This window comes from Somniosus microcephalus, chromosome 8 (genome assembly GCF_052327205.1).
Source record: "Somniosus microcephalus isolate GS21.2 chromosome 8, FLI_Smic_1.0, whole genome shotgun sequence".
Classification (NCBI taxonomy): Eukaryota; Metazoa; Chordata; class Chondrichthyes; order Squaliformes; family Somniosidae; genus Somniosus; species Somniosus microcephalus.
The window spans coordinates 217964268-217983589 of record NC_140994.1 but is presented as its reverse complement, the minus strand read 5'-3'; the positions used below and the strand labels follow the sequence as shown (position 1 = coordinate 217983589).

General features: G+C 47.1%; 1 protein-coding gene across 1 annotated transcript in view; it reads left to right on the top strand.

Annotated features, from left to right (window-relative positions):
* LOC147114105 (organic cation/carnitine transporter 2-like) overlaps window positions 1-19322 on the top strand; it is a 265346-nt gene that overhangs the window by 73814 nt on the left and 172210 nt on the right. Inside the window, exon 2 of the mRNA XM_085995726.1 lies at window positions 16334-16437. Coding sequence (XP_085851852.1) covers window positions 16334-16437 — 104 coding nt within the window. The remainder of the gene's footprint in view (window positions 1-16333; window positions 16438-19322) is intronic.

The following is a 19322-nucleotide window of genomic DNA, read 5'->3' as shown; positions in this document are numbered from 1 at the left end:
GAGCGAATGGGCTACACCCATTGTTCCTGTCATGAAGCGTTCGTTGAGCAACAAGCCGGGGGAACCTGGGAAGGTTCGCATCTGTGGCAATTTCAAGATCACTGTTAATCCGATTCTTCACACGGTGCAATATCCGCTTCCGCGGATTGAAGATATCTTCGCTTCGCTGTCTGGCGGGAAACACTTCACTAAGATAGACCTGGTGCAGGCATACCTACAGATGGAAGTTGATGAAGCGTCACGTCAGTATCTCACGATCAACACGCATAAGGGCTTATATCGGTATAATAGACTGGTTTTTGGAGTGGCATCGGCTCCAGTGATTTGGCAAAGGGCCATGGAGCAGGTATTGCAGGGAATTCCAGGCACACAATGCTACCTGGATGACATCCTGATTACAGGAGATAACGATAACGATCACCTCGTGAATTTAGAGCAGGTGCTCATCAGATTGAAAGAATATGGGCTCAGAGTTAATCGCCAGAAATGTGAGTTCTTTCAAAAGCGAATCTCGTACTGCGGCCACGTCATTGACCGGGAGGGGCTCCATAAGTCACCTGACAAGATCGAAGCTGTTGTAAAAGCTCCTGCACCGGAGAATGTATCCCAGTTGAGGTCGTTCCTCGGGTTGGTTAACTATTACCATAAGTTTCTTCCAAATTTATCCATGGTGTTACACCCGCTAAACACTCTTTTGCAAATGGGAATACCATGGAAGTGGAGCGATGATTGTAAGCGGGCGTTTCAAAAGAGCAAAGCACTGATCACCTCAAAGGAAGTGTTGGCTCACTTTAACCCAACGCTGCCTATTCGCTTAGCTTGTGATGCTTCTCCATATGGTATCGGGGCAGTGCTCTCACATAAGTTTCCAGATGGCTCGGAAAGGCCAGTCGCTTTCGCATCCAGATCATTGACCTCTGCTGAGCGCAACTATGCTCAGATAGATAGGGAGGCTCTCAGCCTCGTGTGGGGAGTTAAGAAATTTAACCATTACCTGCAAGGCCAAAAGTTTACGCTGCTGACAGATCACCAGCCGTTGGTTTCCATTTTCAACTCTAAGAAGGGTGTTCCAGTAATGACGGCGCAGAGGCTTCAGAGATGGTCCCTTTTCCTAGGGGCACATCAATATGATATTGAATTCAAAGGTACAAAACAACATGGTAATGCTGATGGGCTGTCGCGCCTGCCACTACCTACAGTGGAAGAGGCACCGGCAGTTGACCCTGTCGAGATATTTCACTCGACCATCATCGAATGCTTACCAGTCACCAATGCGGGTATTGAGAGAGAGACCCGAAATGACCCGACACTGTCTCGGGTCTACGACTTGACAGTGAAGGGATGGCCAGCACATGGCGAACCACTGTTACCAGCATTCTCAGCCAGACGAGAACAGCTGTCCGTATGTCAAGGAACATTGATGTATGGAACAAGGGTGATTATTCCTCCAAAGTTAAGAGAGAGAGTTCTGAAAGAATTGCACGAAGGTCATCTGGGGGGAGTCAAGATAAAAAGCCTTGCTAGGGCTTATGTGTGGTGGCCAGGTATCGACAAACAAATAGAGGATCTGACTAAAAGCTGCTCAGGGTGCCAAAAAGTTCAAAATGCACCTCCAATTGCACCGCTGCATCTGTGGGAATGGCCTTCAGCCCCATGGCAACATGTGCATATCGACTTTGCAGGTCCATTCATGGATTCCATGTTTTTGATAGCAGTAGACGCACATTCTAAATGGCCAGAAGTGATTAAGATGTCGACCACTACCTCTGAGAAGACGATCGCAGTTCTAAGAACCATATTTGCAAGGAATGGGTTGCCGGAGCAAATATGTTCAGACAACAGACCACAGTTCATGTCAGAAGAATTCCAGAAATTCATGAAAAAGAATGGGGTGAAACACTATACATCTGCCCCATATCATCCAGCTACAAATGGGTTGGCCGAGAGATTTGTTCAAACGTTCAAAAAGGCGATAAAGGCCATGAGTGAAGACCATATTCCACTACAACACAAGGTGGACAATTTCCTGATGGCGTATCGAAACGCCACGCATTCAGTGACAAATCAAAGCCCTGCCATAATGTTCTATAACAGAAGGTAGCGGTCCCAGTTGGATTTGTTAAAACCCAATGTGCGAAGGGAAGTCGAAAACAAGCAATTCCAGCATGTAAATAACAAGGCCACTCGTAGTTTTGAAATAGGACAACCAGTGTTGGCCAGGGACTATAGGGATGATAAATGGCAACCTGGAACAATTCGTGCACGACAAGGACCCTTGATGTACACGGTAGACGTTGGAGAGAACATAATACGACGTCATGCTGACCAACTTGTGGAATCGAGAACAAGGGTCGACCCCATGTCTACGGCAGAGACACCAGTTGAAGAACTTATTGAGCCTGTAGCATCTACCTCAGACTCGAACATAGCTGATGATGTTCAATCCATAGGAGATCAAGTGGATGAGTCACCCCAGCAACGAGAATCAGAGACCCCTGAAAGGCATTATCCGGGCCGGATCAGGAGGCCTCCTCAGAGACTGAATCTTTGAACAGTTGTGTGTAAATTGTATATATGTTATCCATGTAATGTTTAATTTGGGGTGTACACTGTTAAGCTAAAAGGGGAGGAATTGTAATGTATGTAACCTGTACCACCTTAAGAGGATACCTTAAGGTGATGGACTACTTTTTGATGGCTCCTGTACATTGTAGTACCGGTGGTGACCACACCAGTATATAAACCCTGCAGAGCAAAGTGTATCCCAGTTCAGCCCTGACCCTCAATCACTAAAGACCTGTTTAATTATTTCTGTAGTCTGTGTCCTGTTATTCAGCATAACTACATTTGAAAACACAGACTCAACACTTTTGGGACTATCCTGGATCAGGTGTACTTCTCAGGTGTTCACTCTCAACTTAAGGTTGAGGCAGCCACATCCTAAAGACACTGAATGGGTCTGAAGGTCTGGTCTATCTCCCCCCAAAGGAAAGGGACAACTGAGAATGTTACCATCCTCCAGATAACGTTTTTAGCAAGTTCCAGCCAGCTTATATGGTAAGGGTCCGGGGGTCTCGCCTCAGTAATGTACCTCTTCACCAAAGAGTGTATGGAGATGTGGTTCACGAGTTAGTGATACAGAAGACTACGAGAGACAATATAAATTCTAAACTTATACATAGATTTATTGAAGAAACAACCTGCAATTTACAGCTGGTGAGACCGTCAATTGCAACATTAACAGTTCTTAAAAAGATAAAAATATAATCTTTCTAGTAGAGAATCTAACCTTTGTATCTAAATTTTGTTACAGTAGAACAGTTTTGAAAATTATTTAAGCAGGATATCCATCAATTATCAAGGTAGTTTTTACCTTAAATCCCCGAGTAGTAGAAGTATGGAGCTGGCGAGATGTCTCCTTTCCATTCAAGCGGAGGATCCAGCTCACCTTGCTCTGATAGCCGAGAGACACTCCAGCAAATCTAAGCGAATCTAAAAAACCTAATCTGAGCTCTCGGTATTTATACTATTCTTTCCCGGTTGCTTCATCTTGGCTGCGAGCTCTCTTGTTGATCAAATTAATCAAAGTTCTTGTTGATCAACTTGGTCATAATTCTTGTTGATCAAATTAATCAAAATTAGTCATGATTCAGCTGACTGCTGTATTCAGCTGACTGTTGTTTCAACGTATGTCCATTGCAAAAGGTTATCAAGCGATGGACAAAGGTAAGTACCCTTCACCCATGCGGTGGGCACCCTTGATCAAATTAGTCATGATTCAGCTGACTGCATCATGATTCAGCTGACTGCTGTTGCAACATATGTCTATTGTAAAAGGTTATCAAATGATTATCAAGGGTTGGTACCCTTTGACACTTTGATCCCTCAATGCCAAATTCCTTCACAGGCCATTCTGTTGAAGGGTCCTCAGCAGGCTAAGCTCTGTTGGATTTCCCTCCCACAATTGGCAAGCTACCTTTCAGTGCTGGAAACACGCAGACAGCTTGCCAGTGTAGAAATAAAGGGTGTGTGTGCTGGGGTTATTGTCTCTGGCTAGCCAGAAGTATCTGAGCTGCTCCAGAGCCCCGTGTTGACTGACCATCAACCCCTCATCTCCATATTCAACCCTAAAAAGGGTGTTCCCATTATGACAGCGCAAAGGCGACAGAGGTGGTCCCTTTTTCTAGGGGCACACCAATACAACATAGAATACAAAGGATCAAAACAGCATGGGAATGCTGACGGTTTATCGCGCCTACCATTGCCAACGGTAGAAGAGGCACCTACAGTAGACCCAGTGGAGATGTTCCACTCAACCATAGTGGAATGTCTACCAGTAACAAATTCTGCCATTGAAAAGGAAACGAGAAATGACCCGACTCTCTCACGAGTCTACGACTTAACGGTGAAGGGATGGCCAGCACATGGCGAACCACTGTTGCCAGCATTTTCGCAAAGAAGAGAACAGCTGTCAGTATGCCGAGGAACCTTGATGTGTGGATCCAGAGTGGTGATTCCACCCAAACTCCAGGATAAAGTGCTAAAGGAGCTTCACAAGGGGCATCTGGGTGGAGTGAAAATGAAGAACCTAGCCAGAGCATTTGTATGGTGGCCAGGTATCGATGGAGACATAGAAGAATTGCCTAGGATGCCAGAAGGTCCAAAACGCTCCACCCCAAGCCCCTCTACATCCATGGGAGTGGCCCTCATCTCCCTGGCAAAGGGTACACATCGACTTTGCTGGTCCATTTATGGACTCGATGGGCCTAGAAATTAGCTATAGCCCCGCCAGCTCGCTGGCGGCCAGAATTTACCGCTGGGCGCGGAGCCACTCGCGCCCAGCCGATATTCAGTTTCAGCGCCCAAAGTCGAGGACGGCCGCTGTTCAAGGGTGTGGCCGCCCCCGCTTGGGGCGCTGAAACTGAATATCGGCGCGCTAGTGGCCGCAGCGCCACCCGCAGCGGAGCGGCAGGCTGCGGTACTGCAGGCCTTCCTCCCTCTCTTAAGGGGGAGGTGCCTGCAGCAGCCGGAGCCCCGATCGCGAGTGCCGGCAAAAGAGCCTGGTACAACGGAGAAGTGCCGGGCTCCCAGAAACCAGCCGGCAATGCCGCGGGGGGGGGGGGCGAGGAGGCCGGGGAAGGAGGTGCGGGCAGGCAGCCGCCGAAAAAGCGGCCGGCCGCACCTCCACCTTAAAGCGCCCCACTAAGGCTGCTGTACGGACCCGGTCTCCGAATGTTATTAGCGGCTGCCACGGAAGAGGCGGCCGCTACTGAAGATGGGGGTCGGGCCGGTGTCGGGGCGGTACCGGGGAGCTGCGCACACCGATGACGTCATCGGTGGCGGCACAGTGCTAACGGCTACCGCCGCAATTAGCGCGTCAATGAAGTTCGCCCGAAGTTTGCAGACTGGCGCAGAAGCCCTCTTTGGGCGGTAAATGGGCGCAAAGCCCACTGAATTTCTAGGCCAATGTTCTTAATCGCGGTTGATGCACACTCCAAGTGGCCAGAGGTAAAAAAGATGTCCTCCACCACCACGGAAAAAACCATCACAGTATTAAGGACCATATTTGCCAGGAATGGGCTGCCGGAACAGATCTGTTCTGATAATGGACCGCAATTTGTGTCCAAAGAATTCAGGAAGTTCTTAAAAAACAATGGGGTTAAGCACGATACGTCCACCCCATACCATCCCGCCACCAATGGATTGGCTGAAAGGTTTGTCCAGACCTTCAAGAAGGCCATAAAGGCCATGGGTAATGAAGACATAAAACTTCAGCACAAGGTGGATAACTTCTTGTTCGCATACAGGAATGCAACACATATGGTTACAAACCAAACTCCCGCCATGATGTTCTTCAATAGAAGCCTAAGATGCCGGCTGGATTTGATCAAGCCCAACATCAGAAGGGACGTGGAGAACCGGCAATTTCAAGGCATGAATGAAAGGCCAACTAGAACCTTCCAGATAGGTCAACAAGTTTTGGCCCGGGACTACTGTACCGAGAAATGGCAGCCTGGAACTATCTGCACACGACTAGGACCGCTGATGTATACCGTGGACATCGGAGAAAGCATAATAAGGCGCCATGCTGACCAAATCATAGAGTCATCCGAAAAGGGACAACCTACACCACAACTCTATACGCCTAACGATGAAGGAGAGATACCCATATCTACCTCCGATCCGGTGATACTGGAACCCGATGAACCCGACACTGGCATTCAAGCTGAATCAGCCTTGCCAAAAGAACTGCATACAGTTTTGGTGTCCATACTTAAGAAAAGACATACTTGCTCTCGAGTCAGTACAAAGAAGGTTCACTCGGTTAATCCCGGGGATGAGGGGGTGGTCATATGAGGAGAGGTTGAGTAGATTGGGACTCTACTCATTGGAGTTCAGAAGAATGAGAGGCGATCTTATTGAAACATATAAGATTGTGAAGGGGCTTGATCGGGTGGATGCGGTGAGGATGTTCCCAATGATGGGTGAAACTAGAACTAGGGGGCATAATCTTAAAATAAGGGGCTGCTCATTCAAAACTGAGATGAGGAGAAACTTCTTCACTCAGAGGGTGGTAGGTTTGTGGAATTTGCTGCCCCAGAAAGCTGTGGAAGCTACATCATTAAATAAATTTAAAACAGAAATAGATAGTTTCCTAGAAGTAAAGGGAATTAAGGGTTACGGGGAGCGGGCAGGAAATTGGACATGAGTCTAGGTTCGGAATGGTCATGGCCCTGTGGGTAGTGGAGTGGGCCCAGGGGCCGTGTAGCCTTGTTCTGCTCCTACTGTGTTCTAATTCTGTGTTAGATTTCAGGAGATGGTTTTATTCCTGTTCCTGGCCGGGGTGGAGATCGCCTTTACAGAAGGTAAGTACTGTAAAAAATATAGGGACAGAGTGATCTCCTGGAAGAATTTCGATCGCCTAGATGGGTCGGAGAGGAATTTCCCAGATTTTTTTCTCCCAAATTGGCCATTGGGTCTTTATCTGGTTTTTCGCCTCTCCCGGGAGATCACATGGGTTCGGGTGGATGCAGAGTGATAGAAGATTTGAGGTTAGGATCAGATCAGCCATGATCTTATTGAATGGTGGAGCAGGCTCGAGGGGCCGATTGGCCTACTCCTGCTCCTATTTCTTATGTTCTTATGTTCTTATGTAACCTACTACACCACCAGAAACTATGACACCACCGAGGCGTTATCCGGACCGAGTCAGGAAGCCTCCAGAGAGACTGACTTATAATTAATTAACTGCAGCAATGTGTATATTATTTTTCTTATAACATGTAATTAATAATTACTTAAAATATTATGTACTGGTTAGCTAAAAGGGGAGGAATTGTAGCGTATGTGCCTTTAAGAGCCCCATGTGTACTGTAATTCCGGTAATGGCCACTCGGGCTATATTGTGTTGTATCCGTTAGTTCCCCTCCAGACTTTGTTTAGTAAACACCTATGAAACCAACTCTTGTCTTCAGTGTCTCTATCAACACACAGACACAACAGTTTCCCTGCCTCCGGCTTAAACAACCTGCATTGTTTAATATAACTGGCAGCCTGCCAGTAACCCTGTTCTAAATCCTTTTCCCTTACCAGGGCGGCCTTAAAGGCGGAATCTTAAGGGGCTTGGACCTGCTTTTGGTCCGGGGCCAAAACTATCCCCTGTGTGCCTCCCTTGTCCCGGATTGCTGCTACTGGGCCTGCTCTACAAGGGTCCCAGAACTCTCCTTCCCTGCCCCCCTGCTTAAACAACTTACACTGGTCATGAATGGCTCTTCCCCTAACACAAGCCACAGCGCCTGCCTGTGCAGCCTGTGAGCTTGTACCCGCTGCGGGCTGAGGATTACTGACCTCAGGTTCACTCCCAGCTGCCTGTTTCCCTGTGGGTCCCATTAAGCTAAATTGAACCTTGTTAGACCGGGGTGAATTGGTCAGGTCTTCCGAGTGGACCACCGTGCTGGAAGCTCCAGTGTCCACCAAATATCTCACCTGCCCCGTCTTCACCCCCATCTTAACATAGGGCCTGCTCCCCTCAGCATTTTTGCGGGGACACAGGTCGACCGGCTGCGCTGGCTCTAGTCATTGCTGGGAGTGGGATGGGGCAGACGGGGTCAAAGCACCGGTGGTGGCTGCTACTCTCCCCTGGCCAGTCAGAAGAGACCGTAGGGACTGTAAAAATGACTCGATCGCAGCGGGAGGGATATCTGGCCCTGCCTTTTGGGCTGGGGCTGTGGGACCCTTTCCCTTGTTATCCTTCCAGGGATTCTTACAGTCTTTTCTCCAGTGACCGTCTTTCCCGCACCCATAACAATTTAACTTAGGTTGGGAGGGACGGTTCCCCTCCTGGTGCCACTCTTTCTTACTCTGGCTCCCTGGTTTAACCTCATGGACTTTTCCCTTGGGTTGGGGCGTCTCGATACACCTCATGTTTCTAAAGGCTACTGTGAGCCGGCGGATCACCACTTCTTCGGTGGTCTGGGGGTTTCGGGGGTCAAACCAAGCCGCGACCTGAGCTTGGATCTGGGGTAGGCTGTTTGTCATAAGACAATGGAGCCAGTGAGTCAATTGGACTGGGTTCAGTGCTGCCTGCCCTGGCATTCCCAGGCATGCACTCCGGTAGACTGGCCACAGCCTGTCTGCGAACGCCTGTGGGGACTCCCCTGGGAGCTGTACCGTTCTTTCTACCCGGGCGAACGGACTACCATCATATTGTCCCATGGCCTCCAATATCTCATTCTTCAGATCCTCATAATCCTTCTGCCCCCTTTTGCAGTCGCCAGATAGGGCCTGGAGGAGATCACCTCCTAGGGAAAACAGCAGCATTTTTGCTTGCTCTGCGACATCGCAGTCATTAACACAGGCTGCTTGTTCTATCTCCCTGAAGTGCAGTGAGGGGTCTCCCTTTTTAGTGAGCTTGGGGATGTGGCTAACCATGTCCCTGAGCTGGTGGGTGCCATAGGGCACCACAAACTGATTCTTGATGGCCCCTGGGTCATCTTCATCAACGGGCGGACCGTACCTCTGTTGTCGGAGGGGGTACACTGGTCCTGGTCCCGGCCTATCTAGCGGGGCCTGCTGTGCTTCCTCTACCACCTCATCCTCCACCCCCCTTTGCTGCCAGAGCTCCTGAAAGCTCGGAGCTGTGGGTGGCGGTCATTCCCTGACCAACCTTGTTCTGGGTGTTGCCTGTGGGATGGTTCTATTTAGGTTGCCGGTAAAGTCCGACTGACCAATCTTTGGGCTGATAAGACATAGCATCCCCTTTGCCCTCTTTAAAGCCATATTCAAGATTTCTATCTCTTCACTACAGAGGCCATGATCTGCTTCCTCAAACCCTTGGTTGCAGGCCAGCTTATACGCTGCCTTTACCTCCCTAACCTTTTCCTCCTGCTCTTTTACTTCTTGTATGAGGCGGGCATTCTCCTCCCGCACCCTCATCTCATTGCTCTTAGCCTCTGCAACTAGCACTTCAGGTACTCTAATTCGTACCTCATGTGGCTTTTGCCCTCACTAAACTGGACCACCAGGCACTCTATCTTGGCCTGGTATTCTTCAATCTCCCTTTCCTTATCCCAACTCTCTGCTCTAACTTCCCTAAGCCTGCGGGAACCTAACCACAAACAGATCAGTGGGATAAAAAGAAACCCAATAACTGCTGCTCTCTCCAGACCCAAACCACCGTCTGCTACATCGCACACTGTTGCCGACGGTCCTGCCACGGTCGCCATTTTGTAGAAATAAGCGGGGGGGGGGTGTGCTGGGGTTATTGTCTCTGGCCAGTCAGAAGTATCTGAGCTGCTCCAGAGCCCCGTGTGGTTTCGAATCGCTCGCCTTTTCTGGTTCTGACCGCTGGACTTATTCAGTAGCGATATAGACAAAACGAGACTCGTGGTTGGGTGCAAAGAAGACCAGTATTTATTGAAATAAAAGAAATAAATTGAAAATAATGAATACAACACACCTTTACTTAATACAGCACACCTTTGCTTAAAAACAGCACTTTTACTTAATTCAGCACACTTTTGCTTAATACAGCACACCTTTGCTTAATGGGGAAGAGAAACGGACACATCGAGGGAAAATTGACTTAAATTACAATTTAACAAAACTCCCCTTTATTTCCCACCCCTAATACCTATCTAAGTTGCCTTGTAATGGACCAGACAGTTTTATGCTCACCAGCGAACTCCTGCTCCGTGCCCCTGCGGTCTGTATTCTTCACCGCCCCGAAGTAGAGATACCCCAGTATTTAAAAGTAACTGCTGGTATGCCACTTTTTTGGGCGGGCTCCTGAGCTGTTCCTCTGTAGGCAGGGCATGGAGGCAAGGTGGCAGAGAGAGAGAGAATGGCTTCCTGAGAGGCTATCTTATACCCCATTGGGAGCCGTTGTCTTCGAGCCCAAATCTGGATGTCTCTGGGCTATACAAAAAGGAATCGATCTGTTCCCATTGACTGTAATGGGTTTGAATGTATTACCCATTCATTTGACTGGTTTTCAACCAGTTTAAAAATGTCTCATTGATTTCTAAGTGTTCAGTCAACATCATTCAAGTGCTTTGTAAACAAAGCATTGTCCTGCAGTCACTGCCCAACCGCAACTGATTGACAGCGTTAAGTACTTAAGCCTTTGAGTCAACATTGTAGAGAGTTCTGTAAACAAACATCCTTTGCCCTGCGGGTGAAACTTCCTAAACTGCAGTTGATTGACAGTTTCACGTACTTCATGCATTCACACAGGCTGGTGTTTTCAAATCCTTTTGTCAGCCCGTGATTTAAGATATACAGCCAGGCTGTCTTTTGTCTTCTGCCAAGAGGTCTGACAGACATTTTGATACCCTGGGTTATTTAAGGTATATTCACCCAGGTTTTCTTTAATCAAAAATAATCTTCGGGGGCTGTGAAATTTTCCAAAATTCTTGCGAACCTTACACCAGTTCCATGTAAATGAGGCCCACCATCCAACTGACGTATGTGAGAATGAAAATCATCCCCTTTGTTAGTAGTAACAAAAAGAATTAACCAATGATGATCTACCTGCAATAGTAATCGTCAAGCAGCCAATAATCCACTGAACCAGCATAAATGTTGACAAGTTTATTCCTGCAGCTATGGAATGTGAAATTATGGTAGGAAATAGCTGAATTCTACCAAAGAAAATTGTGATTTATCTTCAGGACCTTGGTTGCAGCCCTGATTTCCTCCACAAGAATGTTTTGAAGTGCAGTACAGGTAGTGTTTAACGGCTGACAATTGTAGCAACTTCTAGATAGCATCCTGAACAAACTACTTTAGTGCACTATATTACAGTCTGAAATGTAATACTTTCATTTAATACTTCATTTTACAACAGAATAAAAGTGCAATATAATAGATCCATGTGTATAATATATATTCAGTAATAATAGCATTATTAGACAATGCAGATGTAAATTAAAGAAAAATTATTTCTGAAGGTTAATAATGTATCCTTTGAAAAATCCTCATATGCTGTTATCCTGTTTGCTTAACTTTTTTTCTGTTAGTGGCTTTCTCTTGCCTATAGTAAGTATATATCATGTGTATGATTCTATAATGTGGAGATCAAACTTCAAGGTCCATTGCAGCTTGGATCACTTGCAGCTGCCTTGCTGAATTAATGGTAGTGTAGGAATTCACCAATGTCGGAGGTCACCGATGTAGGAATCCGGGGTCATCAATGTAGGTATTGATGTATTCCTAACTAATAACTGAGGTCGACTCAGGAGATGAATCAAATAGGTCTTTAATGTAAGATTCGATGAATTGCAGAGAACAACAGAGATCGATGCAGGAGAGCCGTGGAGCAGGTCTTCACCCGACGGGGATGCCACGAGGACTGACTAGGCAGTCCGGAGGTTTGCGCGATGACGTCATCGCGTTTGCATCGTGACGTCATTGCGTTGCCCGCGTTTTCCCATGTTTGGGGCGGTCACGTGATGTGCGATGTGACGTCCTCGTGTTTGCCCGCGCTTAGGGCGGTCACGTGATGTGTGACGTGACATCATCGCGTTTGCCCGCGCTTAGCGCGGTCACGTGATGTGCGACGTGATGTCATTGCGTTTGCCCACGCTTGGGGCGGTCACGTGATGTGCGACGTGACGTCATCGTGTTTGCCCGCGCTTGGGGCAGTCACGTGATGTGCGGCGTGACGTCATCGCATTAGGTCACGTTCTTAATGGGGCAACGCCCCGTACATGCAAACTCTATACTAACATAGTTAAAGGGAATTATGTACAGTAAGTAAGAGACACTCGGTGGTACCGCTACAGTAGGATATTGACGAGCAGTTTTTGTTTATCAGGGCAGGAACAGGAATGGGTGAATGTTCTGCAACCCAGGCCTATAGCATGATCTCCTGGGTTGGGTGTCTCCATAATTGCTCGGCAAAGAGAAAAGTATCAAATTCAAGCATCTCCAAGACACTGACATTTTTACAGAGGCATTAAACAAACAATTCTGCAGTTGCTAGTATTTTCTTCAATAAAATAGGGGAATATTTTTAACAAAATTAATCCTTCTCGGCTTTTCTTCCCTTTTAATGAAAATGTATTTTCACTAGTAAATGGTCCAAATAAGAGTTTCTTGTGAGTGTATTGGCAGATAAAATTAAGCCATTTTTTGATTTTAAATGTCATAAGGGTTCAGACTTGGAAATTGAATAAGTTACATTTGATTTGAAGGCTTACTGTATTCCAAAGACTCATCCAAGTAACTGCAATCAGTCGAAAAGGATTTAGAAGCATTGGAGAAGGTGCAAGAAATATTTACAAGGATGGTACCAGAACTGAGAGGTTATAAGTATCAAGAAAGACTGAACAGGCTGGGGCTCTGCTCTCTAGAAAAGAGAATGCTGAGGGGTGACCTAATAGAGGTCTTTAAAATTATGAAGGGCTTTGAAGGGTAGACGTAGGGAAGCTGTTTCCACTTGTGGGGGATTCAAAACTAGGTTAATAAATATAAGATAGTCATCAATTAATCCAATAAGGAATTCAGGAAAAACTTCTTTACCCAGAGTGGTTAGAGTGTGACACTTGCTACCACATGGAGTAGTTCAGGCAAATAGCATAAATGCATTTAGGGGAAGTTAGATAAGCACATGAGGAAGAAAGGAATAGAAGGATATGCTGATAGGGTACAATGAAGTAGAGGAGGTGGAGGCTTGTGTGGAGCCTAGACCAGCTGGGGCGAATGGCCTGTTTCTGTGCTGTAAATTCTATGTAATTCTATGTAAATAGTCTGCTTCTGATGAACTGAATTGAATGTGTTACTGAACAATTACAGTGGTTTTCTGTAATTGTTCAGTAACACATTCAAAAAACTCGTGACCTAAAGAACAGATGGTGGGTGGAGAAACCACAGGAGATCCAGCAGCTAGCTGACAACCACGACGTGCGTGGATTCTTTAGAGCAGTCAAGACCATCTACGGCCCAAGCACGCAAGGCCCTTCCCCACTGTGGGCCAAGAATGGAGAGGTACTCATCAAGGGCAGGGAAGCAGTCAGTGTCCACTGGAAGGAGCACTTCAAAGATCTCCTTAACCACGACTCTGTCTTCGACACGAGTGTCCTCAACTCCATCCCACAGCATGCTACCCACCACCTTCTCAGCACAACCCCAGCCCGGCATGAGGTTGAAAAGGCCATCCGACAACTGAAGAACAAAAGAGGCCTAAGGAGTAGATGGAATCCCCACCGAGGCACTAAAGCATGCTGGAGAAGCACTACTGGCGCGAATTCATGAACTCATTTCTCTTATCTGGAAGGATGAGAGCATGCCAGGGGATCTCAGAGACGCTGCAATTGTGACCATCTTCAAGAAAGGTGACAAGTCCAATTACAGTAATTACAGAGGAGTTTCCCTGCTATCTGCCACAGGGAAAGTCATCACAAGAATCCTCCTCAATTGCCTTCTCCCAGTGGCCGAAGAGCTCCTCCCAGAGTCGCAGTGCGGATCCCGCCCACTAAGGGGCACAATGGACATGATCTTCACCGCACATCAATTACAAGAGAAATGCAGGGAACAGCACCAACCATTGTACATGGCCTTCTTTGATCTCACAAAGGCCTTCGACACTGTCAACCATGAGGGATTATGGAGTGTCCTCCTCAAATTCGGCTGCCCTCAAAAGTTTGTCACTATCCTCCGCCTGCTTCACGACGACATGCAAGCCGTGATCCTGACCAACGGTTCCACCACAGACCCAATTCACATACGAACCGGGGTCAAGCAAGGCTGTGTCATCGCACCAACGCTCTTCTCAATCTTCCTTGCTGCAATGCTCCATCTCACCCTCAGTAAGCTCCCCACTGGAGTGGAGCTAATTTACAGAACAAATGGGAAACTGTTCTACCTCCGTCGCCTCCAGCCCAGATCCAAGGTCGTCCCATCCTCTGTCGTCGAATTACAGTATGCAGACGATGCTTGCGTCTGCGCTCACTCGGAGGTCGAACTCCAAACCATCGTAAACACCTTCACCGAAGCATACGAGAGCATGGGCCTTACACTAAACATCAATAAGACAAAGGTCCTCTACCAACCTGCCCCCACCACACAGTGCTGCCCCCCAATTATCAAAATCCACGACAAGGCCTTGGACAACGTGGACCACTTTCCATACCTCGGGAGCCTACTGTCAACAAGGGCAGACGTCGATGACAAAGTCCAACACCGCCTTCAGTGTGCCAGTGCAGCCTTCGGTCGCCTGAGGAAGAGAGTGTTTGAAGACCAGGACCTCAAACCTGGCACTAAGCTCATGGTCTACAGGGCAGCAGTGATACCTGCCCTGCTGTATGCCTCAGAGACGTGGACCATGTACAGCAGGCACCTCAAAGCACTGGAGAGGTACCACCAACGCTGCCTCCGCAAGATCCTGCAAATCCATTGGCAGGATAGGCGCACCAACATCAGTGTTCTTGCTCAGGCCAATATACCCAGCATCGAAGCTCTGACCACGCTCAATCAGCTCCGATGGACGGGTCACATTGTTCGCATGCCCGATACGAGACTCCCAAAACAAGCGCTCTACTCGGAGCTCCGGCACGGCAAGAGAGCCCCAGGTGGGCAGAGGAAACGTTTCAAGGACACCCTCAAAGCCTCCTTGAAAAAGTGCAACATCCCCACCGACACCTGGGAATCCCTGGCCCAAGACCGCACAAAGTGGAGGAGAAGCATCCGGGAAGGCGCCGAACACCTCGAGTCTCTTTGCCGGGAGCAAGCGGAAGCCAAGCGCAGGCAGTGCAAGGAGCGCACGTCAACCCAAGCACCCCACCCACCCGCCCCTTCAACCATCGTCTGCCCCACCTGTGACAGAGACTGTAGGTCCCGCATTGGATTAATCAGTCACCTGCGAGCTCATTTTTAATGTGGAAGCAAGTCCTCCTCGGTTCCGAGGGACTGCCTAAGAAGAAGACAGTGGTTTTCTTGTGAAAAAATGATGTTCAGAAGTTTTTTTAAAATAACATAATTTAAATATACCTCTGGTGTCCCCGAAGGATCTAACCTTGACCCCCTCCTATTTCTCATCAGCTTTCTGCCCCTCAGCGACATCATCAAAAAACACAGCGTCAGTTTCCACATGTAAACTGACGATACCCACAACCCTCCAAGATATCTGCGCTCCTCTAATTTTGGCCTCTTGAGCATCCCTGATTTTAATTGCTCCACCATTGATGGCCGTGCGTACTGTTGCCTAGGCCCTAAGCTCTGGAATTCCCTGCCTAAACCTCTCCACCTCTCTACCACACTTTTCTCCTTTAAAACACTCATTAAAGCCTACCTCTTTGATCAAGCTTTTGGTCATCTACCCTAATATCCCCTTACGTGGCTTGGTGTCAAATTTTGTTTGATAATGCGCCTGTGAATCACCTTGGGATGTTTTACTATGTTAAATGTGCTATATAAGTAAAAGTTGTTGTTGTAGTTGTATAATATCTAAAAAAAATTATATAACAGTGCCGGTGAACTCTGAGGTGTTGTGTTTTTGAAAGACAAAAGCTCAGGATCACTATGAGAAAAAGTAATGGTATTGCCCTCCAAAATGCTGGAATAAAGCATCATTCCTCCAGAAAATAAATCTCACACCTTCAAGTGATGCATTTTCCTCAACCTCCCGGCTCTGAGGTGTAAATTGTTGCCACTGAGCTTAGCTGACATCATAGTCGGCTTGGTGAGACAAATGGGCTTTTCTAGTAATGCGCTGTTTCCGTCCATTCTGAAGAAGTAGCGTGCACATTCTTCGATCCAGTGCAGTAAAATCACTTCCCTGTAAATTTGCCCAAGACCACATCTTTGGAGTTTTTCATTTCTCTTTGTATTTCAGTGGGACTTGGTGTGTGACAATGACTGGAAAGGGCCGTTTTCTATGTCCTTATATTTCGTGGGAGTGCTGGTTGGTTCCTTTTTGTCTGGAATGTTGTCAGACAGGTGAGTAATTTCCTTTATTCAACTCTGTTAGAAAAACTCTTTATTTATTGTAGAAAGTGTTCAACTGTTGCCTATTGATTGTGGACCCCTCTGCTGGAGACATATAAATGGCAGATCAAATGATTCAAGAGACCGAGGTGACTATATTCTACACCAAATGTAGTAAAGGAGATGACTGTCTCAAAACGTATTTAACATTTCATCAACAAGTTCATGGGTTACACAGAGAACACTCTGTAGAGTGAAATCACTTTGATTGTGGAAATGCCATTGTATGAATTTCCTCTCCTGTATTTTACCAAACGCATTAACCAATTTAAATAAGTGAGTTAACAGGTGTATATGTCACTATCACAAACTGCGATTTCACCTCTCTGATCCTGTCCTTTGTGCTTTACTTTGTCACATTACAAAAGAATTTGTATATAAGAATAAAAGTGAAAATAATGTTACTTCCATATCTCTGACAGACTTTTCTGGATATGGATATGTGAGTGAATTTTTCTGTGAACCTATGTGTTTGTGTGAAATTGAGTGTGTATTAGAGAGTGTGTGAATGAATGAGTGAGTCTGCTGATGAGTATGAACATGTTTGTTCATGTTCCAGTGACTGGGGGTAATTTTAACTTTCTGCCATGGAATAAATCAGGCAATAATCGATCGGCCACACATTATACACCCTTCCCAACCTTCATTTCCATTGAAGTCGGGTAAGATTTACCCTTTTTTATGTATAGGACATACCTGGGCAAACTTCCACGTTAGAATCATGGCGCTAGAAATTCATTATAGCCCAGGAATGGGCGGTATTATTAGAACAGTTGGAGAATTAGTGCCAGGTGCTAATTCTTTCGACTGCATGCAAAATTCGTGCTCATTGCTCAAAGTAATGATTGGGGGGACAAATTTGGCATGTTAGCGCCTCCCATTAGTGCCTCCCGTTAGCGCCTGGCAAATGGGCCGCTAATGGGTTTGCAGCGGGGCACGGCGAATCCAACCCCGCACGTGACATTCACCTGGGATTTAGCGCTGGTGCTAACAGTTATCGCCTAGGCCTTTAGCAGCTGCCAGATCATGACATCATTGCATTTGAAACGCCCCGTTAATGACCCAGATGCAGAATTGACTGTCGCCCCCTACCTTAGCGCCGGGCATGAACAACGGCAGGAAGAGGAGGCGGTATGCATTCGGATGGCCACTGTAGGAGCAGCGTTTAAAGGGATCAACATTCAATGCTGCCTTGCCAGGTTCACATTGTGAAACAGCCATTTTCAGTGAGTTAAACGTTTGTTACTTTCAGGAGTGCTCTGCCTGCTAAAAATTTGTCAGTTGCATTCTGCTAAATTTCCAAGTCCTACACTTGGTTACATTAAGTGGGGCTGTACTGGCACTCGACCTCGCCCTCCAGCATCAACGTCGGCGGCAACGGTGTCGGAGACAAAGATTGGATAATGTGGCCAGAGGAAGGAGGGCCAACAGGGCTCTCAACAGCAGGCCTTACCCACCCAGGATATTCCGGAAGCACTTCTCCTACATCAACATCAACAACAACTTGTATTTATATAGCGCATTTAACATAGTAAAACATCCAAAGGCGCTGCACAGGAGTATTATAAGACAAAAATTTTGACACCGAGCCAGATAAGGAGAAATTAGGGCAGGTGACCTAAAGCTTGGTCAAAGAGGTAGGTTTTAAGAAGCGTCTTAAAGACGGAAAGATTTGTCGTGAGGCAGAGAGGTTTAGGCAGGGAATTCCAGAGCTTAGGGCCTAGGCAACAGAAGGCATGGCCACCAATGGTTGAGCGTTTATAATCAGGGATGCTCAAGAAGGCAGAATTAGAGGAGTGCAGATATCTCGGGGGGTTGTGGGGCTGAAGGAGATTATAGAGATAGGGAGGGGTGAGGCCATGGAGGCATTTGAAAACAAGGATGAGAATAATTTTGAAATTGGGAGCCAATGTAGGTCAGCGAGCACAGGGGTGATGGGCGAACGGGACTTGGTGCGAATTAGGACATGGCCAGCCGAGTTTTGGATGACCTCAAGTTTATGTAGGGTAGAATATGGGAGCCCAGCCAGGAGTCCGTTGGAATAGTCAAGTCTAGAGATAACAAAAGCATGGATGAGAGTTTCAGCAGTGGATGAGCTGAGGCAAGGGCGGAGATTGGCGATGTTATGGATATGGAAATAGGCGGCCTTTGTTATGCTGCGGATATGTGGTCGGAAGCTCATTTCAGGGTCAAATATGACACCAAGGTTGCGAACAGTGTGGTTCAGCCTCAGACAGATGTTAGGGAGAGGGATGGAGTCAATGTCTGGGAAACGGAGTTTGTGGCAGGGACCAAAAACAATGGCTTCACTCTTCCCAATATTTAATTGGGGAAAATTTCTGCTCAGCCAGAACTGTATGTCAGACAAGCAGTCTGACAATTTAGAGACCGTGGAGGGATTGAGAGAAGAGGTAGTGAGGTAGAGCTGGTTGTCGTCAGCATACATGTGGAAACTGATGCTGTGTTTTTGGATGATGTTGCCAAGGGGCAGCATGTAGTTGAGAAATAGGAGGGGGCCTAGGATAGATCCTTGGGGGACACCAGAGGTAACGATGCGGGAGCAGGAAGAGAAGCCATTGCAGGTGATTCACTGGCTATGATTAGATAGATAAGAATGGAACCAGATGAGTGCAGTCGCACCCAGCTTTGTCACAATCACAAAGGATGTCATTTGTCACTTTGATGAGAGCCATTTCGGCAACGGTAGAAACCTGATTGGAGGGATTCAAACATGGAATTGCGGGAAACATGGGCACGGATCTGTGAGGCAACAACACGTTCAAGGACTTTGGAGAGGAAAGGGGGGTTGGAAATGTGTGGTAGTTTGTAAGGACAGA